Source organism: Eucyclogobius newberryi, unplaced genomic scaffold (assembly GCF_026437365.1).
Source record: "Eucyclogobius newberryi isolate DKJ021-1_F unplaced genomic scaffold, fEucNew1.0.hap1 SCAF_21, whole genome shotgun sequence".
NCBI lineage: Eukaryota > Metazoa > Chordata > Actinopteri > Gobiiformes > Gobiidae > Eucyclogobius > Eucyclogobius newberryi.
In genome coordinates, this window is record NW_027315846.1 from 23,916,297 (window position 1) to 23,943,581 (window position 27,285).

At 39.1% G+C, this 27,285-nt stretch overlaps 1 protein-coding gene across 1 annotated transcript in view; it reads left to right on the forward strand.

Annotated features, from left to right (window-relative positions):
* The window catches only part of hs6st1a (heparan sulfate 6-O-sulfotransferase 1a), a 96,866-nt gene extending 77,138 nt beyond the window's left edge, over positions 1-19,728 (forward strand). Inside the window, exons 2-4 of the mRNA XM_072457771.1 lie at positions 12,880-13,102; positions 16,018-16,266; positions 19,314-19,728. Coding sequence (XP_072313872.1) covers positions 12,880-13,102; positions 16,018-16,266; positions 19,314-19,622 — 781 coding nt within the window. The 3' untranslated portion in view covers positions 19,623-19,728. The remainder of the gene's footprint in view (positions 1-12,879; positions 13,103-16,017; positions 16,267-19,313) is intronic.
* The last annotated feature ends 7,557 nt before the right edge of the window (positions 19,729-27,285 follow it).

Here is a 27,285-nt window from a genome sequence, read left to right on the forward strand (position 1 = left end):
AGCGGGTACGTGCGAAAAGTAGACCAACAAATGCGGCTTAGTTTGGACAAATCTGAAGCAACACTGCCGACACAATGGACTCGTCTCCTGAACAGAATAATGCTGTTTGTGTGGCGTTCAAATTCCTTTTGATGTGTAGGAAATATGACCGCTGTAGCTGACAATAAAGGGAAGAAAAAGAAAGGCGGTCAAAGGAAATCTATGTGCTCAAAGCGACACTCAATATTTGTCATGAAAAGAAAGCGATCTGTTAATTTAGTATAGATTAAAAGCCAGTGTTGCAGTCGCGTCCTTCAGCAGCGTGCGTTTAATTGGCGGAGTACTGAGCGCGCGGATTGAAAAACGCCCTCTCTTTGTGCACGGACCATATTCAGATGAAATTAGCTCTGGTCGATAAAGAAGCGGGTTTCTTCTTGACGTACGCGCTCCGTCTCTGATGAGCGACACCGTCTTTCTCACACAGACTGCAATTTCCTTAATTGTCTTTCTATTGACCGTGTGACATCAAATCTTCATCAAATCCGGCTGCTTTTTATCCCCAGTGTGAATCGAGTTTTGAGTCCCGTTAATCGTGGAACGGCAGTTGGAAATATTTGCTTTGAATGATTTATAACTTTTGATCTGATTGTTAGAACAAGTCAGCTGAAGTACTTTAAAACGACTTCTTTGCTAGCACAGGAGGATATACATTATGGGGGCATGTTGTTGGAGAAAAACATTGAATTATTAAGTTAGAATGCTTGTATTGTGAGTCTTGAATGACCCCGTGATTGCCAACCCATGTATTTTTGACACTCGTAATGCAATTTTCCATATTCAATATCTCTTTATTAAGTTTCCAGCTCTCCCTGTTGCCCTGGTGTAGTTTTCTCTTCATGCTCGTCCCGGCCGGCTGTTGGCTGGATGCGTTTCCTGTTCTTATTGTATCTAACCCGAGTTAATAATGTCTTCTTTATTAGTCCAGGGTACAGCTGCAGCCCAGAGGCATAACATGACAGTCAGTGCAGCTCTTCCTCTAGCTCCCAACCAAAGATCGGCCCAAGATTCCGATGAAGAATCCGCTCCTCTTGGCAACCCATCAAATTAGTTCATTACATGGTGGGCCGGTCATGGAGTATATGTGGTCTGGGTTTTGTTTAGCGATAAGCCGTTTTTGTACACTCTTCGATCTATTGAGATAAGTTCAAATCATGTCGCGTTGTCAAATAGGGCGGAAAGATTGATAAAAATTGTATTGGAATTGGAATGGTTGCATTAGCACATCGCAAAGACTCCAATTCTTTAGATGATGTAATGTCTTCAGTAAAGAACTAAATGTCCCGGTCGTTACAGTTTAGCTCCATGTCTTGAATGCATGGGATTCTTGTGTTAGTTTAGCTGTTAATTTCTCAGTTTTCTGTCAAATGTTATTGCTTCTGAATGCGTTTTCAAAAGTATGTGAAAGGAATCTTGATTTGTAAAAGCAAATCCAATCAGAATCTCTCAAATGTGTCGCAAAAAGTTGAATCTAATGCGTTTGGAAAATGTTCATCCGCGATCAAACTTGAGCGAAAAATGAAACGTACGATAGGCGCCGTTCCTCTTTCTCTAACCGGCCGTTTCTTCATTTTGGGGTGAGGAGTGGAAGGGAGTGGAAGGGAGGGGAAGGGTGACAGGTCTCTGGTCGGTTGCCAGTGCAGCAGTTACATGAGCGGACAGGCGCCAGAACATTCCGGCTCCACATAGCTGCAGACTCCGGGGGGGATTCCCTGTTGCATGTTTGTGTTCGCTCCTCAGCTGTGAAGTCCACGGTCCAACCATACACCTGCAATCGGTGCTTCAGCCGTGGAGAATTGGTAAAAGATGACGTTTGGAGAGTTGTTTTAGCAGATGTCGTGCTCGGTTGTTGCACTTCGATTCTCTTGTATTCATTTTTTAAACTTAACAATGTTGTAATAACTGTAGTTGTGTTTTGTTAACGTTTAAATCCACACACATTCATCAAACTCAAATCGGCAAGCAAAGCAAGGACATCTCCATGGAGACGGAGCAGGTGAGCCAGTAAAGTCGGGCTACACTTTTGGTTTGAAAAAATGCTTGAATTGGCTTGGCTATGCTCTTAAACTAACTTTAATGATAGCAGCTCTTGTTTTTAGCCTGATTCAGACTGCTTAAGAGTCCTTGCTGCTGCTTATGAGACTTTTCTCTATAAAAATACATTATTTCAAGTGCTAAGTATAGCTCACACTGAATAACAAGACTACAGCACCCATAAGTAATAGAATAAAATGGTGTGAAAATGCACATTGGTCCACCCGTGATCATGTAGAACACGCACAGCTCTGCAACTGTTCATACATTTCCCACTGCTTTCTTTAACACATCTGTCACATTTTCTATTTGTATTTCTTTTGATCTGAGCTGCGGTGATTAATTACTCTGATTTTTGCGGATAATTTTTATAAAACATGGTGCTCTGATTCATTGCCGGTTTCTTTTTCCAAATGACTAAAAAGTAATCGTTATCACATTATTTATTGTATCATTATCATCACATTAATTTTATCATCATCACCATTTTATTATCACACCATTATCTTATCATATTATTCCCATCATCTTGTCTTCATCATATCATCTTATCCTCATCATTTTATTATATCATTATCTTATCATCCTCATCTTATCATATTATCCCCATCATCTTATCTTCATTGTCCTGGACGAATGAGGGATTAAACCGACATCTTATCCTTATCCTCATTATTTGATCATCTTATCCTCATTGTTATCATCTTATCTTCATCCTTTCATCTTATCATCATCATCATCATCATTATCTTATATCAATTAATCATCTTATCTTTATCTCTATCATGTTACCATCTTATCCTCATCTTATCCTCATCTTATCCTCATCTTATCCTCATCTTATTATCATCTCTTAAGTTTATCGTCTTCTCGTTCTTATCTAATTTTATCATCACATTTTGTTATCATGGCGGGACAGTGGCATGGGTCAAAATTCAAAGGTCGACATTCCCTGCGGGGACAGTAAAAGTGTACCATTGAACTATATCATCACATCATCTTCATCTTACAATCATCTTTGTATTATATTTGATCTGTATTTCTTTTGTGTACATGTCAGTTAAACAATTGAAGAATAGTTTGATTGTACCTCATCATCTCCACCACGCTTGTGTCTGTATAATGTATATAATGTACAGGCTTCACTCGGTCTGCGGAGTGCGGCTCCTCAGACGCCAGCACACCGATATCGATTGACCGGCACACACACGGAGCTGAACCGGAGGCGCTATTTCTGTCCGTCTCTCATAGCATCATTATTGGACTGAAGGCAGTGGACACGACGTGAGACGAGGGGGGGAAGGGGCCAGGGGTCAAGTTTGGTTTGCAGAGGTCACTGTTGGTTTAGTGGCGCTATACACGGAAGACTGGGACAGTGTTTTTGAACTTTTCTTTACTGCACACCCTCAACTCATTTCCCTCATGACTGTTTCCAAAGTTATAACGCTGCACAGAACAATCACAGCTTTTTTTTTTTGTGCATTTTTCTCACATCTGCATGCTTCTTTTTGAGAGCACGGAGAAGCTTCACGGTCATTATTCATCACAACTGGTATCTGCTCCACAGAAATCGCGATTGTTCGGCTGACGTGTCATAACCCGGTGTTTTACGGGACAAAAAAAGCACTTGTAACCACTAAAAAATGTCACCAACACATCTAATTGGCGCGGTAAAAGCTAAAAATGTCAAGTGGCACGTTGCAAGGTGTCTTAAAGAAAGGCATCTAATCATCCGGTTAGCGCTGAGTAGAGTTGACGTGGAAGGAAAAGTATTAGAGTTATGGTTGGCGTAAGGAGCCTCCCGGGGTACTTAGTGGTTTGTGGGCACGTGTCCGACGGCCAGACCTTTAACACAATACGCCACAAAGCACAGTAATCACAGAGACAAGTGGACAGGGTAAGAGGAAGCAGAGGAAGAATGTCATTTAGAGCTTTGGTATTGGAGTTTTAGAACAATAAATGTTAAAGTTGAGGTTAAAAGGAGTGAACTGGTGACTGAGCATAAGACGACAGATGCATTGGATAAGAAACATCAGAAACAAGTTAAGATTAAAATGTCCTTGAGCAAGTTGTAGGAAATGTAAAATGAAATGGTAAAGTTTTAGGACGTAAAACTTAAGCACTTTTCTAACAATTTGGTTTATTATTTGTCACACTTTAAAGCTGCCCTGGGGCTGATTGATGAAATATGTCTATAACAATAATAGTAATGGCTATATCAGACTAAATACGATGTTAGTATGTCAGTTCCACAGTATGTCAGTTAATTAACCGCTCATTGTAGGAATGCATGATTTTCCAAGGTATTTTGGAGCATTAAAACATCCCATAATGAAATACAGTATAGGGATTGCACCAATATCAATATTTGGCTTGCAGTTGTGGCCGATAACTGATATTTGATTTTAAAATCCACAAATCGATATTAAATTGTAGTAAAGATCACAAATTAATTTAATAACAGAATTTATTTAGCTCAGTTGTGTAAATATCCGGCCTAATTTCTCTTCTATTTACATTTCCACTCATTAATCTGCTCAGGGTTAGGCAAACCCTAACCCTAACCTAAATATCGTCACATTTTTCTATATCGGCCGATACGGATATTGGTGAAACTTGGCTGATATCGGTACATTTACATTACCGGAAAAGATACAATAGTTTCCATCAGTTTCCAGCAAGATGGAGAAATGTAATGCTGGCACAGTCAAAAGCAGGAGAGAGGATGGCAGACCTTCACCAGAAAAGTCCACCTTTTAAAAGTAATGTTTAAAAAAATGTTTGTGGTTAATTTCCCGCCATATCATTTCAGAACCAAATGATTTTTGCTTGAAATCTATTGGTGTTTTAGGATTATTGTCATCTAGAATCCTCTTGTTGCAGTGGGTTACGCATCGGCCCTCTTACCAGACAATCACCGGTTCAAACCTCAGACAAGCACATACAGTTGTGACCCAGATACAACCCACTTCACTTCCACAACTGTTTTTCACCGGAACTTAAACTACAAGAACTATTACATCAAAACAAACCCACCACCACACGTTCTTTTTGACATCATTTTCTTTAAAGATCATTTCACCGCTCCTCCTCCTCCTTTAAACCTAATAGCTGTCATAACAGGTGAGGCGTGTGGCGTGCTGCTTTTTCAGATGCCACTTTGATGACTGAGCGCTGTGAAAATCCCATTCTCGGGCCTGACAGGCAGCAGATGTTCGCTGGAGGGGGTCGCCGTGGAGGACCCGCGGTGGGCTTAAAACCTCCACCAGTCTGACACAGTCCCGGTGGCACCGTCTCGCAACTACTATACCTCAGTCTGGATTTGACAGGATTTAAAGGTGAAAGCGAAGACGTGTACAATGTTAACGTCCCAAGTACAAAATACAACAATACGAGGAGCACTTTTATAAACTCTAGGTTAAAGCTGCATTTTTGAGTGACTTTGAGGTGAAATTGCAATTTGAACGGTTGTGTTTAAGAAGAATGTGCTATTTTGTTGTAATCTATGACGAACATGGATTTATTGTCTTATTTTTTTGACATTTTAAATTGCAATAGTGAGTTATTATAGTTAGTTATAAGGGTTTTCCACATTCTTATGTTTCAACAATAAAAACATGTAAATGACAATCCGCTTCTTGTTCCGGTTGATATGTCACTTATGATGTTTTGAACAACCACTTCTTTTTATTGTGCCGTTTTGGATCAATTTTGCGATTCACAATGAACAAAATGTAAAATAATTGTCTCCGTATGCTGTAGTGTAATACTAAGCACTTGGAAATGTGCACAATATGTCTCCTTTAAAGTAGGTTGTAAAAGCTGCCAGTTCTCAAAATAAAATGCCTGCCGTAAATACTGTATTTTCCGAACTATAAGTCGCACCAGTGTAGAGCTGGGTTTCGATTCAAATTTCAAGAATCGATTCAATTCCGATTTTTACGTTTCAATCGATTTTTTTCCGATTTTCTCAGATCCCATCCGATTCGCTCCGATTTCGATCTGATTTCGATTCAATCCGGGGGTTAATGTTATTAAAAATTAAAAATGTATTTGAACCGTTTCCTCCACTTCATGACTGTGTAGAGAAGCAACATATTAAAACTAGTATTATATCAATATTAAACAGTAAATCTTACAAGTATTGGTAGTTACTGATGGAAGACTGATGAAAAGGTTAAGGGTCAATCTACCTTCAAGAAAGATCATCCAGGAGTCCTGAATTATCTTTCTTGAAGGTAGATTGAAGTTCACTGAGGGAAATGTAGAAAATAATTTTTATTTAAAAAAAAATTAAAAATCGATCTTTGGACGTACGAATCGATAATCGGTCATTAATATGCGAATCGATTAAAAATCGGAAAATCGATTATTTCAACCCAGCTCTACACCAGAGTATAAGTCGCACCAGCCAAAAAATGCATTATAGAGAAGAGAAAAACATATAAGTTGCACTGGAGTATGAAATGCAGTTGCAAGTGTGAAAATAACAAATAATATCACATATAAGTCGCTCCGGAGTATAAGTATATAGTATAAATATAAGTATAAGTAAGTCGGACCCCGGCCAAAACTATGAAAAAAGGTGCGACTTATCGTCCGGAAAATACGGAAACAAAATATCCCGTCTCCATGGGTTTATATTATGTATGAAACTCTTACAAATGTGTTTTAAAATACTTTTGATAATTGTGTTGGTTTAGCAAGTAATATCTCAGTTATTTTTCAACTATTCATACTTTTGTACAGTTACAAATGTGCATTGTATCTTAAATTTTCATCAAATATCTTTCTAAAAAACTGTAATTACAAAGTTTCACGCCCTGTCTTGTCTAGACATCTGACAGTGCAAGATTTAGATAAATCAAATGATGAATTGCGTACGATTTAAGATGGAATATGTCGTTATTACCATGCAGCTGAAACTTGTGGTGTTTACTGCTGTTTGTATGGCTCTTTGCACAATCGATTGCTCCAGTCCATCAGAGTATAACAGGTTCTGTAATTACAATTTCACATCCAACACACGGCAACCGGAATGAAATTTGACGGTGAAGCCCGAGAACTTAAAGGACCGAACATTCAAGCATTTCTAACGTTTTTGGACAACATTCAGACACTTCTCTCTTTCCCCATAAACTTTCCCCAACCAGTGGACTTTCCCCACACATACAAATCTGTTTCGACATCAGTGCTTTGGAAATAGAACAAGTATTTGGAAGCCGTTATCAGATGCTCGCGTTGGCAGGAAATGCGCAGAGGCGACGAAGGCGGGGCACATTAACTCTTCTCCTCGTACAGTAACTACGCTTTTAAAATAGCTCCTGGATCGCCCTCGCTATGTCGCTAATGGAGGGGCATTTGCAGCTAGCCGCTACTGTTGATAAGCTAGCTCCGTGCCATAAACGTGTAAATAAGTGGGGATCTTAAACTGGCCCCGCTGTTTATGCTAGCCCATATTTAGCATCGGCGGTTTTGCGTGTCAGGCCCAGAAATCATCACGACAGGTGAATATCTCCGATGCGAAGTTGTAACGCCACATAAACGCCCCATTTGGCATCATTCATTCAGCCTTAGCGCGTCCACCGTCTTGTGTGCGTGCGAGAATGTCATGTATTTATTTATTTAGCCTGTAATGTGCCCGAGCCTTCATTACAGCAGTAGCCATAACTTTGATGAATCGCTTTGGTCTTGGGGCCTTTGCTGCTTTGCTAGTATTAGAAAACTAATTGAAATTCTCTTCCGCCCCCTCTTTTCCTCCCTCTCCCGCTGCCCTCGTCTCTCTATCCTTCTCCAGTTGGTGTTTTTCAGTCTTGCGCATTTCAGGAGCCGACCGGGGCCAAACAACGGCTTGTTTTTTAAAGGAACCGGAGCCAAGAGGGGAAATGTCATCGCTGATTTAATAGGCGTAGTCTCCTTCTCCTTGGTGCATACAAACACACACAGACTCAGGCTCTATGGGGAGGTGAGAGGAATCCAGATAATGTCGCCAGAGGAATCTCCATAATGTAGGGCTCCCGTCAGCTCCAGGGGCCCCCAGTGTCCCCCACCTGTCCTAAGAGAGGGGTTTGTCTTCTATCTGTGAATTGATGACTATAAATTGGCCGGAGTGACTTGAAAGGTTGGAATGTGGCAATATCCGAATCTCACGGCGTATTCTCTGTTCAGTAATGTAAAATCTAAGACCTAGTATTCTAGTATCTTAATGGATCATGCAGGAGTATGTTCACTTTTGAAAGTTATGAAAAACAGCACATAAAACTGAACATGAAAAGGGTTGATACTTCAAGAAGACAGAAGTTCTGGGCTTTGAACCTTATCTACAGTGGTACATTTATTTTATTTATTTTATTTTATTTATTTTTAATTAAATTTAAATCGTATTAAAATGTAAAGTTACTTAAATGAAACTTGAATTGATTTAAAAAACCCATACACATCCACTCTCCATCCTTTCCTCCATCACAGTGCATTATTGCATTATGCGAGGCAGCGACAGCTACACTAATGTGTCCTTGGTAAATGAGTCACATGTTCTCCAAACAAAGGACATGGACATCAGAACACGACTTGAGCGGCAGTGACTAATGACCTGGATGTCTTACCACGCCAGATCCGACCCAAGGCGAGGCGTCTAGGCTTTGGGAAACGGCCCGATCTTCTGAGCCCACCTGACCCGTCCTGTTAGTTATTACATTATTTTATTTGATTTCATTCAATTTAAATTAGTAACTGATGCGATGGCAGCGCTTTGGACAAGATGTGAACTGTCAATTCTTACCAAAAGACATCTCACCTATTGCTTTTTTTCACTTTTATCCCTACGTCGATCTTTCTGTACATTATACTACATTATCCTGTAACATTATAAATTCCAGCGTCACCAAATGAGGCTTTAAAAGGCACCGCTGCAGCTCTGGAGTTTGTGTTTGGTTCGTTGCCATGGCGCTCCCAGCTTGCACCTGGATTTAGGGTTTTGGCCCGTCATTGTTTGTGATCCCCCGCGGTTTGAGCGGGGTCTCCGTGCCAGATCTGGAGGGGCTCGGTCTAAGTCCGGACCGGATTGGTGCCTGCTGTGCCCTGTGTGTTTTGGACGTTGCTAGATTTGCCGTGGCTTTAGGGTGTATTTTCGTTGCTCTGGCTAATATTATCTTGTGTGAATTGTTGAAGTTTTATGAGCGCAGTTTTTCCTGAGCTCATAAAAAAGACTGTTGCTGGTACTGTGGAGGGAAGCAGTTTGAATGAGGCTCAAAACACTAGCTGCCAGTGTCACATTTGAGATGCACTCAAGCGCTTTTGCAGACGAGTTTTTTAAGAAGTTGGTGCACTTAAATGATGAGAATCTTGTGAAGGTGTGAGGACTTAAATGTTAGGTTGCACTTCCTGGATTACCACCTATGACATCACAAGGAGTAACAGAACATTTTCAGCTTTGGAGAGCGTGATGGTTTAAATATCGAGATGACTCAAACATAAATGAAAGAAAACACAACCCAAATGATGTTTTTGGTGAGAGACAATAACACGTCATGGCTCAGAAAATACATTTATTTGGTGTTATATGGGACCTTTAAGCTCTGAAAAGGTGTTGAAGAAAGCCAGACAAATATAGGCTTCCCAGTCTTAACTCCTGGTCTTAAGGGTCTTTCTTTTCAAGGAAAATCAGATCATTTTGTTGGTTTTGTTTTGCATGGAGCCGGCCGTGGTCTCGTCCCATGTGTGCGCTGGCCCACTTGTGATTGGATCATGAGGAAAAGGCCAGGCGATGCGCTGTCTAAACTGGCCTTCACTTCCCTGGTGCTAATTAGCGCTGCGGAATCGATCAACACCGGCTCGTTTGGACAGACAGCAGCACGTCTGGAGCCGGGGTGAGACCTGTGAGAGCGCGAAAGAGAGAGAAGTGGAGTTATACGGGGGGAGACGTGGGAGGCACAGATGTACAGGCCCAGGGCCGATATCGGCCAATATTTACCTGATTGAGGAAAATGCTAATGAAAGAGTTAGCGCTGCACTGCTGCCGTCTCTTCCCAGAAAAAGGAAGGAAACTGCTTCATGAACAGAGGGTTGTCGTTGCTCTTTTCTGACAGAATGTGGTGATCTTCAATCCAACCTTTATTCTCTATTCTATATATACTCTATATGTTAAAAGATCCAAAAATCAACACGTTACAGACGTCAAAGCTCTAGAAACGTTTGACATTTTGCATCATTAAATACATTTGCAACTAACAAGAAATTCAGTTTGATAGAATAATAATAATAAAGATGATGATAATACTTTTGATCTAATAAAGAATTGGCTTAAGTGAAAGGTATTATGTTTTCAAACTTGTTCTATACATTTTAAAATAGATTTTATCCTTATTCAATAGAGAAATTATAGAAAGGAATTACTTGACTGCAATATTTGTTTGTTCACAATATACAAATACTGTTTTTAAAAGTGTTTAACATATAACTCGCCAGTTTTAAGAAGCCAACTAAATCGTAACCTATTTAAAAGCTAAATAAAAGTAAATTGTTCTACTTTAATGTTGGTTTTGCTCAGTTTATTATTTTAAATATAGTACAAAATGTGATTGTGAATAAAGAAAAACTTTAGAAATAATTATGTACTATATTTGAATCTTCTCTTGCGTGTCACTTTTACTTAACAAAAATACCTAGGAAAACATGAATTAATTGGGTCCATAAAGCTTTTTTTCTGTAAAACCCTTTGTTGTTGGTGTCAGTTTTATTTTATATTCTACTGAAGCTCTTGTTATTTATTCGTGATTAAACTCATTGTTCAACACCACCCACCTGCTTTGTTAACTTTACCCAAAATGCAAAAGTAATTCATCTCAATCTGTTTGCATTTACATAATATAAACACGCATTTCTGAAGATATATACTTCTGTGTTCTGCATTGCTCAGATACTACAATAGTGTTATTCCTCATCACTGCAGTGTTGTGTGGAACAGTGCCACCACATGGACAGTATGAGAACAGCAGCCCTCTTACAGTCCTCAGCTGGAATGGTCCCAGAGGGAAGGAAAGATTCACTTCACCACTTCGCCAATATCACAATGAGGCTTGCAGCGACTGTTTCTTTATAGTGGACAATTTGTACTTTTAAAATAAGACATGAAGTTGTAGGCTTGTCAAGATAATGGCTCTTTCAGTAAATAGTTTTCATTATTTATCATGTGTACATTTTCTTTGTCTTGTGATGAGATCTGAGCTAACTTCTACGGATACTTACTGACCAACTTCTGAACTGTTTCACTCTGCTTTTTATCTGTTGCAGCTCATGTTTTTTGTGGGGGTTTTTTGTGTGATATTTGTTGATTTAGAAAAGAGTTTTATTGGATTATCCTGCTGGAGTGTGTCATTTGGCATTGTAGTTTGAATATTGATATTTATCATGATATTTTCTGTAGCAATATATCACAGTTTAAAGTTTGTTATCATTCCAGGCATCTTGGTTTTAATCAGTTGATTTTAGTCGCATTTATTTCTGTTTTAGACCTGGTTTGGTCATAGTTTATTTTTTTCTTTATTATTTTCTTTGTTTGTATTTTTCAAACTTTTAATACACTTAACAAATATAAGAACACAGAACAGGACCAGAGACAAAAAGACAAAAGGAAAACATATCAAGATATAAAAATAAAACTAAGACACAAACTCCAACACAAATGTCCCAATTGGTCCAAAGTCAGACAAATTTGTCCAACTTCAAGTTAATTCCCGATGTAATATTCCTGTTTTTGATGTGGTCTGGTCCCATTTGCGTTGTACTCGTCCTGGGGCACTTGGCGCGCTCTTGACATGTGCAGATTGCTGTGTCTGATAGAATCATTATTAAAGGGACATATTATGCTAAATCCACTTTAATGAGTTTTTAACCTTGTTACAAAGCCGTCTCCTCGTCATCAGTTTACTCATAGTTGTATTTAGATTGATTCCTGCATGTTTGAGTTAATCCTGCAACAGAGGCTCCAGTGCTCAGAAAAGTCGTGTTTTCACATACCCCCTATCCCCGCCCACATCTGTACCTAGACGTGCTTATTTGAAAAAGTAACACTCCAACACTACATGTTCTAAAATGTCATGTAGCCACTTTTCAAAAATAAAAACCGCAGTGAAATGTGACTATGAAGGGGCAGAGCTTATCAGTTCTGCAACAGGAAGTCAGTGGCAAGGCAAGTCTATTTGTAGAGCACATTTCATACACAGGGCAATTCAAAGTGCTTCACAGCAGGAAAAATGCATTCAAATCACAAAGAAATTACATAAACAGAAATACACTCAAATTAACTAAATCAATAATTAAATAAACACCTAGCCACAAAGGGTAACGTGTTTTCGGAGTCCAACTCCTTTTTAAATCCTTTTTAAATCAGTCCAACTGATTGTCTAAACTAATGAATGTCATATGCGCAGCTAAACAAAACTGTTTTTAGCTTAGATTTGAACATTGTCAGAGTAGAACCTGTCTCACAATGGACCTGTTTCCATTACTATATTTCAGTTTACAATGAAATATGGATATTTTTTGGCTTTAGAACAGCTTTTTCTTTCCTCCGATGTGAAACTGGAGCACCAAACACAGCCATCATACATCAACATCAGAACGCTGCTCTTACTTCCAGGTTGAGGCATAAACTTGATGATGCAGACAGCACACAGCGGCCTCATTTTTGTGTCTAAAGTACTCTGCTCTAGAATCACCGGTGTAATAAATGTTTTTAAATGTTATGCCTGAAAAACAGTTCCCAGATTACATGTATCTCATGACTACCCTCCCTGTGTCCTTCTACAGAAAGTTCTACTACATCACGCTGCTGAGGGACCCGGTGTCGCGGTACCTGAGCGAATGGAGACACGTCCAGCGGGGGGCCACGTGGAAGACCTCTCTGCACATGTGCGATGGCCGGACCCCCACGCCAGAGGAGCTGCCGTCCTGCTACGAGGGCTCCGACTGGTCCGGGTGCACCCTGCAGCAGTTCATGGACTGTCCCTACAACCTGGCCAACAACAGACAGGTGAGGCCCGTGTGCACTTTGGGTCAGACAGACGAATCATACTCATACTTGAAAACATCACCAAATGAGGTTAACAACAGCAGCTTTAGTAGAGATGAAGACAGAGCAAACTATTTCCACCACAAAACTACAACAAAGGAAATCATTTGGTCTGTTCTTGCACTGAACATGGGGGGGTTGAAAAGTTGCTCTTTCATCTTGTTTTATCTGTGCGCCCCTTTAGTTTAGTTTACTCCTGAGGTTTCCATAATACCGGCTGGTGCTTTTTTTTTAATTTAGTTGAAAAACACGCACACAAAAAATCAGCTCATGCAATTTTCTACTTCCTGTTTACTACTGTTAAAAATAACCATATTTTGTCCTTGAGGGGTTTTTTTGGTAAATTATATTGAATTTCTAAAAATGGGAGAGAGCTGCTCTTGTTGGTGGTGATGAGAAATAAAGTCTATAACAGCAACTGATGTCTATAAAACATAGTGCACAACGTTAGACCTCTAAAGTATTCCTACATACCATACTTTAAACTTCAGGTACAGGTTGGAGTACTCGGTGAACTAAAATGCAGTTAAGATAAATATATATCAAATTTATCCCAGAATATCAAATTGTTTTAGGTTTAGAATTTGACATCACACTGGGAAATAACCTAGCAACCACTCATAAACTCATCTAAGAACACACTTTTATTTGACCCTCTAAACTTTAATTCAGCAAGATAAAGGTGCGCTCATATATTTGTCATATATATATATATATATATATATATATATATATATATATATATATATATATATATATATATATATATATATATATATATATATATATATATATATATATATATATATATATATATATATATATATATATATATAAAATGTAAAGTCTGCATAAACTTTGGATGGAATGAGTGTCCCTGGTATGATGTCACTTCCTGTCATTTCCTACAAACCTTTTTTAAACTTTTCTCCACAATTGGCTTGTTGATTGGCTTGAAACTCTCATTTATATGTACAACAGGTATAAATACACCAGAAAAAGTAAATTCCAAAATGGTAAAAACCTGTCATACGCACTTTAAATATAATAAATAGTCAACATACACGTCGCTAAGGCCCCGGCCCCACACACCAGTTCTCAGGTCCTGGCTCGCAGAAGTCCCCAAACACTTCAAATGTTTTCTCAATAAAGAAAATCTAAATTGTACCTGAATTATACTCTCAGGGATTCACAAAAATACATTTAGTAATTCCAAGTTTGTGGCGCTGTGAGACGTGGCTAAAGCTAGCATAAACAAGAAACTACTTCCTGTTTGCATCAGCTTATTTGGTAATTTACTTCTCTTCTTTGTCTTGTGCGTTGAGTTTATCTGATGTTGAATGCTTTTTTTAATTCATTCTTTTCTGTTTACATCTGCTGTTTAGCGTTTTGAGTCTGCGTCTCTCTTATCCAATCACGTCACTTAAAAGCGTTCTGGAGCCAAAGCGAGCCAGACCGCTCTGTGAGGTAGTACTTCTCACAGCCCACATTGGATCACTTAACACGCCCGATACGGTTCACTTAACACCGTGGAGACACTTTGGGTCCGCTCCAAAGTGAACCAGTGGAAACCAGCCTTTAGAATTCCGTGACATTTACTAAATAATATCTCTCGGGCTTTGCATTGTGGCCAGATGTGTCTAGAAGAAGCGCACACATTCCACTGGCCAGCGCTCACACCTTCTCTTCACACCCGCCATCTTGTCTTCCTCCTCCTCCTCCTCCTCCTCCTCCTCCTCCTCCTCCTCCTCCTCATCTGTGCATTAGGGCCGTTACTGCAGGTTATGTTTCTCTCTTCACACATGCAACACGCAGACTGCAGGACCAGTGCGACGATGAAAACGGCAAAAACACGATTCATTTCTCGACTTGCCAAGTTAATAATGGATTTGTCACGCTTGGCAGAAACAATAGACTAATTCATGAGTAGGACCAGCTTCAGATGGAAATGCCAAAGCTATTCAGCATATTTGGTTTTGTTCACAAGTCTTGCACTTATTGTCAGAATTCATGCTTTTGTGTGTGACTAGACCTAGTTCCATCCGCTCATGCTTTGACTTTACAAACGCTGATATTTAGTGAATTACATGTCAAATGAAAAATGATAACGACTAATACATAATTAGTGATGTAATAGTTAGTTGTATGGAATGGAAAAAGACTTAATTGATACAAACAAACGTACATTTTCTATTCAATAGAACTAGGGCCTGGCGTTATGGACAAAAATGTAGCAGCGCATCCAGCACAGCTTAGCTTTGTGTTAGCACCCATGGTTAGCACTGCGCTAATGCTAATGTAGCTACATCTGACATTGTGAGAGAGACTACAGCCCACAAGCCCCTGTCCTCCGCAGGACGCAGTTTGGAGTTAGTTTAGGTCCGTTTCTGAGCACATTTATCACAAAGATGTGTCACACAAAGCTCTCGGGACGCAAAACGGACACAGGGAAAACGTTTTTGAAAGAAGCTAACGTAGCACTGGCGCCACAGTTGCCTCGCTTTTCCTGTAAACGCAAATGTGAGTGAAATTAAACCTCAGATAAATCCTGGATAGATCTCACTTTGGGTCAGAGGAAACACAACACCCTCCATCTGAGATTCACACTTAATCACAAGCTAATTAATATGTACAATATGGCCAAATTTATATCTTGCCAAAAATAAAATCGATATTTAAAATCTATCGATATATTGCCCAGTCTTAATTAGGGCCAGACCAATTCATTGATTTGCTGATTTTTGCAGTCTGGTGAAGACACTGGACAAAATGACACACATTGGTGATGTTTTGGATTAGTTCAGCCACAAACACTTGGGCTCTTGGGCAGTTAAATAAAGATCCGATGTTGTATTGCTCTTGCTGTGTCCCTGCAGGTGCGTATGCTGGCAGACCTGAGCCTCGTGGGCTGTTATAACATGTCCACGGTGCCAGAGAAGAAGCGTGCTCAGCTCCTCCTGGAGTCGGCCAAGAAGAACCTGCGGGACATGGCCTTCTTCGGGCTCACAGAGTACCAGAGGAAGACCCAGTTCCTGTTTGAGCGCACCTTCAGGCTGCGCTTCATCCGGCCCTTCATGCAGTACAACAGCACCAGAGCGGCCGGCGTGGACCTGGACAATGCCACGGTCAGTGACTCCATTCCTGCCTCACAACAAAGGGGGTCTCAGGTTCAGTGTTTGGGCTGGGGGTTTTCGGTGGGTTTCCCTCCAAACTTACTAAAACTCAACCTAAAACATGCATAAACCAAAAGTTTAGATCAAGAGTTCATCAGAGACTAAAGCTGGGCACTGTTCACATTTAATTTGTATGTTTTACCGTCTTAAAAGTAAGGTTTAAAGCCCCAGTACTTTTTAGTCATAAAAGTGTTGAATAAAAGCATGTCGTTTTTTTGCACTGAAAAACATGCGTCCTTTCTATGAGCAGCATCTCCACAGACCTGACTCATACTCCTGCTTGATTCAATGGAAATGTTGGTCCCTTAACAATAATATTCCACAGTATGCGATAAAACGAATCCATGTCTGGTTTTACCTTTCTAGTTCCATGGAATCATGCAGGAGACTTTCCACCTTCAGAAAGTGACGTACTGTGCCTTTAAATACCACTACAGTATCAAAAAATAAATACTATTGTTATATGAGATTGATATGGGGGGAAAAATTCTCTTGACAGTTTAGAAGTTTTTTTGGCCATTTTATCCTCAAAGAATTGGTGTTCAGTGTAATTTAAGAACATCATTTCTTATTGTTAATCACGATGAATAGAGGAAAAGGTACTGTTCAATTCAATTCAATTCAATTTACTTTTGTAAGGCCCAAAATCACAACAACGGTTGCCTCTGAGGGCCTGTTCACCAGGTATCTTTCAAGTACCGGTTCCCCCCAATTGTGAAAGGTTCCAAGCACTAATGGAGATCATAAACTGTACTTTTCCTTACATAATAGAAGAGATAAAAAGGCAACTCTACACTATGTGGGAAAAAGCTGCCAACTCGACATATTTTTTCTTACTTTATCGATCTAGCAATGAGTGCTCTGTAAAGACACAAAACACACCATCCATAATAATGATGATAATAATAAGAATAATACATAAATAAATACCGGTTAAATCTGACCTTCGCTAACACTATCTTTACCCACAAATGGACCATGCAGTTTCTCACACCACTTGTTATTTATAGCTCCTCTGCAGTGACAGGAATGTGCCCATAAGTGACTGAGTGACCACTTTAATAAAACCGTGATGTGTGAAGCCATGTTGCCACTTAGAGGACAAAAAACACTATTTTAAGCAGCTGTTTTTTTCTTTTTTCTGTTGTTTTTGACATTAAACTGTTCACAGAAAGAAAGCAAAAACCATTCCGTTGCATTGCTGTGGACCAATCACGCGTGGATGCTCTGAAATGACCTCGCCGCTCGCACGGAAGGACCACAACCTCGTTTGGAACTGATGTTTAAAAGAACGAGTTGTTGTGAGACTGATTGAAAGGACGGATGACAGTTCCGCGGCGCTACATCGCCTTGACGAGCTTCAAATTGTGTTGTCAGCCCGCGTCCCGTTCTCGGTTCATCAACATATAATTTTGGAGCAGTTATTGATGGATCTGTTTTGCACACAAATTCTTTTCAGCAATCGCAACTCAAATCACACCGGAGACTGCCTTCCGACGCTGAATACACAAAGTCAGAGACGTCAGTGTAAAAAAAAACGCTAACATGGCACACGTTTAGTCACTATTATACACTTCGGACTGCTCGGCTTTGGTACAATTTGTGTGTCAAAATGGCAAAAACGATTCAGTCTTGACTCCTGGTGGTTAAAGGTGCATGTACATGTTCCACAGTTTGGCTTTACTTCTATATATCTAGCGTTTATTTCCCTAACGCTGTTTTTATTGCTTAAAAATACCCTGAAAAACACACAAATCTGACCTGTACCTTCAAAATATAAAAATGTTATCCCAGAATAGCAATTTTTTTAGGTTTATAATTTCACTTCCTGCTTGTAATTGATGACATCACACAAGGAAATTATTTAGCAAACACTGGGCAAAAACTAACCTCTTTTAATTTGACAACTTAAAATATATGAGAGCGACTTTATTTTATTGAATTAATGTTTAGAGAGTCAAACATTTTATTGTAATGTAGCCATAAACTTTGACTAGAATGTCCCAAGTGTGATGTCACTTCCTGTCATTTCTCCACAAATACCTACCCAATTGGTGTGAAACTATAATTTATATGTACAACAGGATAACTACACCAGATAAAGTAGAAAATTGTAAAAACCTGTCATAGGCACTTACAGTACAGAAGAATGACACTGACAATGTTAAAAGCAAAGACTCCTGGCACTGAGAAGTGAAGCAGCCGGTAACGACGAGGATGTTTGCAGCTGATTTAAATCAAATTAGACTCTAAATTGATTTAAATTGGCTGCAAACAAACTCTAAATTTAGAGTTTAATGTTTTTTTCCAAGGACACAACATCAATAAGTGTTTTCTAATTCAATGTTAGCAGCCCTAGTTCATTTTTGTCACTTTTTTCCTTGATATAATGTATTGTCGATAGAAATGTGTCTTTTGGTTTTGACTGTGGCAGATCAGCTGTGAACCCAAACTAATACTTGGTTTATCCTCTGCTGGTGTTTATTTGAAATGAGGAGAAGTGTAAGAAGTGGGAAGAACCGGCTTTTTAGTCCCTGAGCGATTACAGTTCCTCTTTTTTTTAGTCAGTGGTGGAAAGTAATGCCGTTTTTAGGTATCGTTTATTTTTTTACTTCACTACATTTGAGAGCGGTATCTGTACTTTCTACTCTACTGCACGTTTGAACTGGTTTGAGGTGTTATTTTGGCGTTCATGGGGACATCCTGACGGAAGATTATGAGTTCCAGCTCCAGCTTTTAGAAAACAAAAAATATATACGTACAATTCACTACAAAAATGAGGAATTTAATTGGAATTGCAACTGTTTACGTAAAATCTGCTCAATTTTATGTGTGAATCTTACACAGTTCTCAAAATCTGTGCAAAATACTTTCTTTTTACTCTTACTTTTCCATATGTAGCTGTAGAGCTGTAGTTGTTAGTACTTCGGTTACTTTCCGAAAAGAGTAATCAGGCAGTTTGTCCTCCGTTTGGTGTAAAAATGTCCTCTCGTCCCCAGATCCAGCGCATCGAGGAGCTGAACGAGCTGGACATGGAGCTGTACGATTACGCCAGGGACCTTTTCCAGCAGCGCTACCAGTACACCAGGCAGCAGGAGCGGAGGCAGCAGCGCATCAAGCACCACCTGCAGCAGTCCCACCAGGGCCTGGGGCTGGGCGTGAACCTGTGGCCCTCCTCCCCCCAGGACGACGAGGGGGCCGAGGGGCGGGACGAGGGGGCCGAGGAGGCGGGGGGCCGCACGGAGGAGACGGCGGGCTCCAGACTGCCCACCGAAGACTACATGAATCAGATCATCAACCGCTGGTAGCATCGGGACTGACGTGAAGGACGGCTCCGGCGCCCGGGGGACAATGAAGGGGTTTTGTGTCTTTTCAAGCCTTTTTAGCTCTGGGTTTGTGTGCTTTACTTTTAAGAGAACAGATTTACTTTTAAAAGATCGGATTCTATATCATTTTATCATTATTATGTCATTTTTAAAATCAAATTGAAGTATTAATAATCTACAAGTAGAAAGAAAGACGTATTCTTCTTTGTGGAAGCTACTTTGGGCTTGTGGTGGGATACTTTTTTGAGCCATTTTAATATTTCTTTTTCAGTTTTTTTAAGAAGTGATGGGTGATATATCGTTTTGGCCAATATTGACTATTATTTGCAGATTTAAAAAGAAAAATCTTATTTGTTCTAAAGTTCGTTCTGATATTTCATATATTTTATGACTTTTTGAACAAACTCGTATGAGTAAAAATGGAAGAAAAGAAGAAAAATATGTCAGTATGTTCACACAATCGTGCCACAAATCATTTTAGATGCATTCTGTGTTTATTTTTACTAAAATTTGAATTTAATTTGTGGGCCTTGCTATGAATTAGAATATATATATATGTATATATATATAGTTATTGGCAAATATCTGTGATTGCTGAAGCCAAATATCACATATTGTATCGGCTGAAAACGATCCATATCAAACCATCTATTTTTTTTAAACTCGTAACTTAGTTTTTTTATAATTTTTTTGTGAAAATGTAACGATCTAAAAATTCCGTAACATAAATGAGCTTGGATGAAAGACACAAAACTACCCTCAGGACACTCCACGTTCGGCTCTGGGGCCGAGTCGGTGTGGTTGCTATGGAAACCCGGGGCTTGGCCGACATTAGCGCCCTCCTGCCCCATTCGCTTGTGTCTGTCCCGCCGTCTGAGCAGCCTCCTGTTCAGTCTCGTCTGGAGCATGAGACATTTATAACAAAATCCCCACTTCAGCCTCGGACCAGACTAGTTCCTGGAAGACGGTGAAAGTGTCTGCTGAACAGAACAATCTGAGACGTGGGGAGAGAAGACTTTAAAAGAACTTTCTGCTTTAAGAAATCCGCCATTTTCCCCGCGAACAAGCTTGGATCATGATCATTTTAGGAGGACGCATCATTCTGTCTTTTCCTTTTGTGTGGATGCTTTTTTTGAAAGCAGAATTGTAATAACACTGAGACCAATATTGCTGCCTAAAGAATTCCTTTATTCCTTTATTTTTGTTGATTTTATTTTTTTACAAAGCTTTTGGATTGGAGAGTCGGACCATTTCTGAAACATAAAGATTGTCTAAGTTTGTCTGGGTAAGGCTTCCATAGTTCAAGCAAATACAGTAGGAAATGTATCACATGTCGATCTTAATTTTCTTCAGCATTTTTAAAAATCAAATCTACAATGAAGAATTATGAAGGAGTCATTTGAATGTCACAATTTTACTGTTAGATTTTTTTTATATATCACTTTTTTCATTTCACCAATTATTGTAGTATTTAAGTAATCGTTATCTGGACTATACAGACTCGAAAGTTTAAAAAAATAATACAGAATTCCTGATTTTCATTAATAAAACACTTAATTCATACATCTTTTCCAGCTAGAAGTCACAGTAAACCTTTTATTTGGATAAACATTAAATTTGAAAAGTCTTGACGAATAAAAAAAATTAATCTCTGACTATTCCACAACTAAAATGATCGTTAGTTGCAATACTATAGGTGACATATAAATCAGAAATGACATATTAAATTCTTAGGGTTGACCTTTTGTGACATTTTTCTTTAATATGAACACATTTTTAAATCTATGAATCATCTTTGGGGCTTTTTGTGAAGCTTTTATTCTCATCACCTCTGACACGGGAAGAGCCACTTTGCATGCTTTCTCTGTGGACGAGCGACAGCCAATGGGAGCGTCCGTAACTCAGACGTCTCACTTCAGATCATTCAAATGTATTTTTCCATTATATTCCAGCGCAATTCTGGTCCCTGTTGCTTTGTTGAGCCCGACAGCCAATTAGAGCGCAGGGTTCTGGACTAGGGGCGGGATCAAAGGAGCCGCCGTGGAAGCCTCACCGCAGACAAATGTGGAAATGTGGAACTGCAGGTTGCCATGGCAATGTGTGAACACTCTGCAACTTATTATTATTTATTTATTTTTACTTGCTGACAAAATGCCGCTTCTGTTTTAACTCTACCACAGGTTATCGAATGTCTTTGTTGAATGTGAGTTCATTCAAGATGGAGAGTACTTGTTTTTTATATATTTTTTATTTATTTACCAATTGAAAAAAATATAGGCCAACTTTTTCCAGGAATAAAAGCAGCACAATATTCTCATTTTTTTTTCATATTTTTCAGTTTTTTTTCGGGAATAAAAATAATTCTTAAATAAATTCAAATGGCTAGATATTTATCTGAGTAAATTCTGACTATGCCCTTTTTTATGTTTTTATTTTTTTGGATTGCAGTACATAATTTCAGTACAATAGTTTTTACCGCTTGAAAAAATATATAATTGTCAAGTGCAACACAAAATTTCTTAAAGTAGAATATAAAGTTATTTTGGCAAATCCTCTAAGATAAGTCCAAATGTACTCAAAAGATGAATGGCCTGCTTCTTAACACAAACCATTATAACTTTAGCCAAAATACATTTAATGAAGTGAACATTCTCCAACATAAGTCCACGTTTACTGTTGGTTCACACGTTGCCATCGACCAGTGCGTTCTCTGTATTTGCTTTGGCTGGTTCTGGTTCTGGTTCTGGTTCTGGTTCTGGTTGGGTTTGGGCGAGGCCAAGCAGTGCCTCTCAGAACAGACGCATATACAAGTGACTACTCATGAATGACTGTGTGTTTGTGTAAATACTATGTACAGAATGCCTTTGGATGTGAATGCCTTTGTAAAAAAAAAAAAATGCGTGCCTGAAATTATTTTTCAATTTTTTTTTTAATAATTTCATTCCAATATGGCGACATGTGTGATGCAGAGCCAGTCCTGTTTGCCCTTTTCAAATAAATGATCCATAGCAACTATTTTTGTCGTTATAATTTCCAGCAGGTTTCTACCAATAATTTCGAAAACGCTAATGAAGCGTTTTGAATTTTATTAAATTTGGTGAAGCAAACAGAAGCATTTAAGCTGCGTTTTCCGTTTTGAACCCAATTCCAAAAATGAGAAAAAACACTAAATCACACAAAAAACTAAATGCAAATATTGTCAATCCAGGGGGTTTTTTTGCTTAATATTTTGATTAGTTCAAACTGAGAAATGAACCATAAACCGATTGCAATTGTGCTTTTTTTTTCTTTTCTTTTTGAATGTTACAGCTCTCTTGGCCTAACTACTGTTTGCTTGTGCCGAAAGTGTATTTTTGTTTTTCCATAATCATAAAGTATATTGGTTTATAAAGTCTTTACACAGCAAAAGTCAACATTGCTTCTGTCTGCTTTTCCAAAGTGTAAAATAAAATAAAAAATCTAACATCCTTTTTTTTTTTTTTTAAATCATGATAAATCTTACTTGCAAGACACTGGACTGTGAACAATGAATTCAACATATATTTTCAAAATGTCTCGCCTTATGTCTATATTTGCAGCCCATGCAATATTATTGATATTATTAGAATGCATTATTACTTGTATTGACATATTTATGGTCAATGACGTTTGAAACATACATTTTTTAAGAGCTATCAATTAGGAGACCTTGACAAATTGCTTTAAAAATTACAAAATCTCAAATTTCAACTCTCAATATTGAAGGAACTGTACCAGAATTGTTTTTTTGTTTTTTTCCCATGTCATGGAGTAAAATCTGTTTTGCCCCAGCACAGGAAGGGTGGAAATGAGACCACTGTGTGCTGTCTGCATCTAATTGTAGAACATTTTATTCTCCGAAAACCAGGAAGTGCACTGTTAGCATGCTAACGTTTGTTAGCTGCTTGTTGTGAAGAGCTGTTGTGTTTTTATCATTGTTCATCGTTTTATGTTGAACCGAATCGCCAAAGCAAGTTCTTATGTTTGTGAATTCTGTTCATTGACAACGGCAATAAACCTTTTCAGATTCTGATTGTGGAAAACTGTTTCAAATGAACTAATTCTGTATTTCACTTAAACCGTAAAAATGAGGTGCAGCACCTTTAAGTAAATGTAAAATGGGAGTAATGAATGTTTTGGCATCATTCGGACCTGGCCTTGAGGCCCTGAGGCCTTGAGGCCTTGGGCCTTGGGCCTTGAGGTCACTAGTCTATTTTGAAATGTTTGACACTTCATTTTTCCAATTTATGTGAATTGATGCCAATTTTACCCATGCATTCTGTAACTAGCAATAACATTTAACTCTATTTTAGACCATTTTTAAATCTTGAATGCCCAGTCTGAGTGATTAAATAAATTTTATACTGACGGCAAATTGTGATCCAAAATTTAAATTCTAAAGCAATTTGAAATGTCATTCAAGAAATGTCTGTGTCCGTTTATAAATCATCCTGTGTCGAAACTGTTCAGTTGCATCTGAATTGTTGAAGGGAAATTGAAAATGGCCTCACACGATGTTCATGTCTTAACTTGGTTTATTTTCAATAAGCAAAGCATTATGTTTCCCTTTTATTTTTATAAATGGTAATGGTTTTGGAATGGTGTGCAGTTTGTCTCCTTCTGTATGCAACATTATGGGTTTGTTTTTTTAAGATTGCAAAAAGGAATCATTCAACCACCAATTAAAATATTTCATTTTTACAGAATAAACTGATTTTTGTATTTCATTCTTTTATTCTTCAAGATTGAACTGTATTGGTCCCACAGTGGAGACATTCACTCTGTGGCATATTTGAACAGCTTTTGTTTGTTGTTACTGTTACAAAATCACATCCCCATAAATAAAAAAAAAATGCCTATCATCACAAGCAACACAAATAGTAAATAAAAAATAAACTTTATATTTTGACAATGTTGCTGGTTCATGAAGAATAAGAAAAGTTTGTCAATAAAGAAAATAAAACTAGGAATTGTCTTTGGCGATGTGATGCATAAAACAATGAAAAACAGTAAACACTTAAAACCACATAAAGACATGCATAAAAGCGAGTGTTTGAATGAAAATAGACTTGAATATAAATACAAATTAAAGCCACAAGCGACATCGAACGGCCCTCGCAGGCAACCGGGGCGTCGTATTCCGCTCTCTGCATTTCATTGAGGTCCTAACGTGCCTTCAGTCCTTGTGGACATGGAGATTACGACCGCTCCCCCGCGGCTATCGCCACTGGCAACAGGGGATCGAACATGTTCAGTGGAACAGTTGCTGCAGCATTGCAGGATCAATAGGCCCTACGTCCTGCTGGGGCTCAGGCCTAAATATACAGATGTACAGAATAACACACAATCTGGTTCTCTGCAGCAAGTCCTGATGAAAAAGAGCAAAATTATGATTTTTGCATCAATACATTTAAACATTTGTCTTTAAAGTTCTTCAAACATGATGGAATTTAAGCCGATGTAATTGGTTACATGACCAGCCAAGACTTACAATACTTTACAATCAGAGAACACTCAGTTTGTTCATGTCAAAAGCTCTTGAGTAAATAAGAAAACATTTTAAAAAGATAGTGGATAGCACACGTGCGCTCTAGGCCACAGCATCGTGTGTTTGAATCCTTTTCAGACAGTTTTTGCTGCATGTATTTCACAGCAGCTGTGACCATTGCACCAGAGAGTAGAAGATTAAAATGACATGTACTGTCCCACTAATAGGACCCATAAACACATAATCATTAAAAATGACATACAAATTGCAGTAAGATGCCGTTTCAGAATCCAACTCAATCTGTCCTTATTTACTAACTTAACTCTGACTCAAAAGAGTATTGAAGTTTCTTCATGTGACAGTGAGAGGCCCTGAACCTCCTCCCTGAAGGTAATAACTGAGTACAGAGCCTGCTGAGGGTCATTCAGGATCTTATACAGGCCTGAAACAGTGTGACCTGCTCAGATGCTCTGCAGGGACGGGTCCTGTTCCCGTGCAAATGCCATGTGGACGAGGCCTGGTTTTGAGCAGAACAGATAGATTACTACACCAGGCTGTGATGCTAAACCTTAGAAGGGACTGACTCGCATGGTAATATAAATGCTACAACGCTACTTAAATGTATAGTCTGCTGCACACATTGATTTAAAAAAAAAAAAGTCCTCTTCACTTGTGTACTCTTCAAAGAATCTACATCAAGACTTCTCCAGTCTAACCTCAACATCAAACCAGCCATAACTCAGGACTAAACATTTTGCATGGTACAGGTCTAACTGTTTCCTTGGTTACACCTATAGAGGACGAGCCCCTCTCTGGCCTCCACTGTCCACAGCCGTGACCCCATAAAGCAGCCACACTCGCCCTGATGACACCCACAACCTTGTCAGCGCTGATATACACAGTAATTCTATTCTCTATTCTCGGGGAGCAGGCTAACGCACATTAATGCAGCCCCCCCGCCGCTGGGGAGCGAGGGCAGGGCAGTGGGGGGCTTGTCCTTGACTAGAGGAGAAGGTCGACAACATCTGTGCTCATGTTTACTCCAAAAAACCTGTACAATATTGCTGTTATCGTTATGTATGTATCAGAGGTGGTAAAAGAAGCCAAAAGCGTCTTTCATACCTGTGTTGGGCTGAAGGTTGGTGGTCAAATCCTCTATTCCAGCTCTGATCAATGCATTTTTCACCCAGCATAACTCCTGGACATGTTTTCTGGTGGATAATTGAGGGTCAGAATCAGATCACTTTATTCATCCCAAAAGGACAAGATGCTCCAGGATGTGATTATAGTGCATATGTGCGTATGGCCTGCTCCACAGGGCCTCTAAACATGTCATTATAATAATAAATATAGCTGCAAGCGACAATGATCGGCCCTCGTCTGCGCCGCTGCCTCCACCGACTGCCGAATCTGTGGCGCTATCGAGACTTCTCCCTTCACTTTAAAAAAAGGCCCAAAGAGAAGTTTGTGTGATGTATTTCAAAGATTTGGCGATGTTCTGATTAAAATAACACAGGAGGTTTGTGTCATCACGACAGCTACGCCGTAACAAATATGACACGGCTCTTATTGGATTTTTTGATTTTATACATTTTGGAAGAACTAAATGTTGGACAACAAGTTTGGACACCTCAGGCTTAGATATCCAAATGGCTAGCAGCGGCCCTGCTCATAGGCTTTATTACCCAGGACAGTTCAGCGTGAAATGGGGACGCGAGAGAAGGGAGGACATGCAGTAAATAATTGTCGAGATTCAAACTCATGACACTGCGGCCGGCTGCACATGGAGCCTGGCATATGTGCTCCTGCTTTAACCACTCAAGCACAGCACAGGAGCCACATTTCTCACCTGGAGAGGACAAGCCACCTTTTTACAGTCAAGAACCATGACTTCAGAAGAATAAGAATAAGAATGAACAGAACCAGTGACTAAGGGCTTAGTGTAGAGTGACTCAGTGGTGAATAGAAAGGCATTATTCCTATGTCGCCTCACACTGTGTTGCTGTAAGTATTAAATAGCAAGTAGTCTGAGTTCACACACTTTTACACCAGCAAAAGTGAAGGTAATAGATGCGCCTCATAACAGCAAGACCAGTCTCAAGCTTTATCTGAAAACAAAGAAGAAGGGCAATGTGTCAT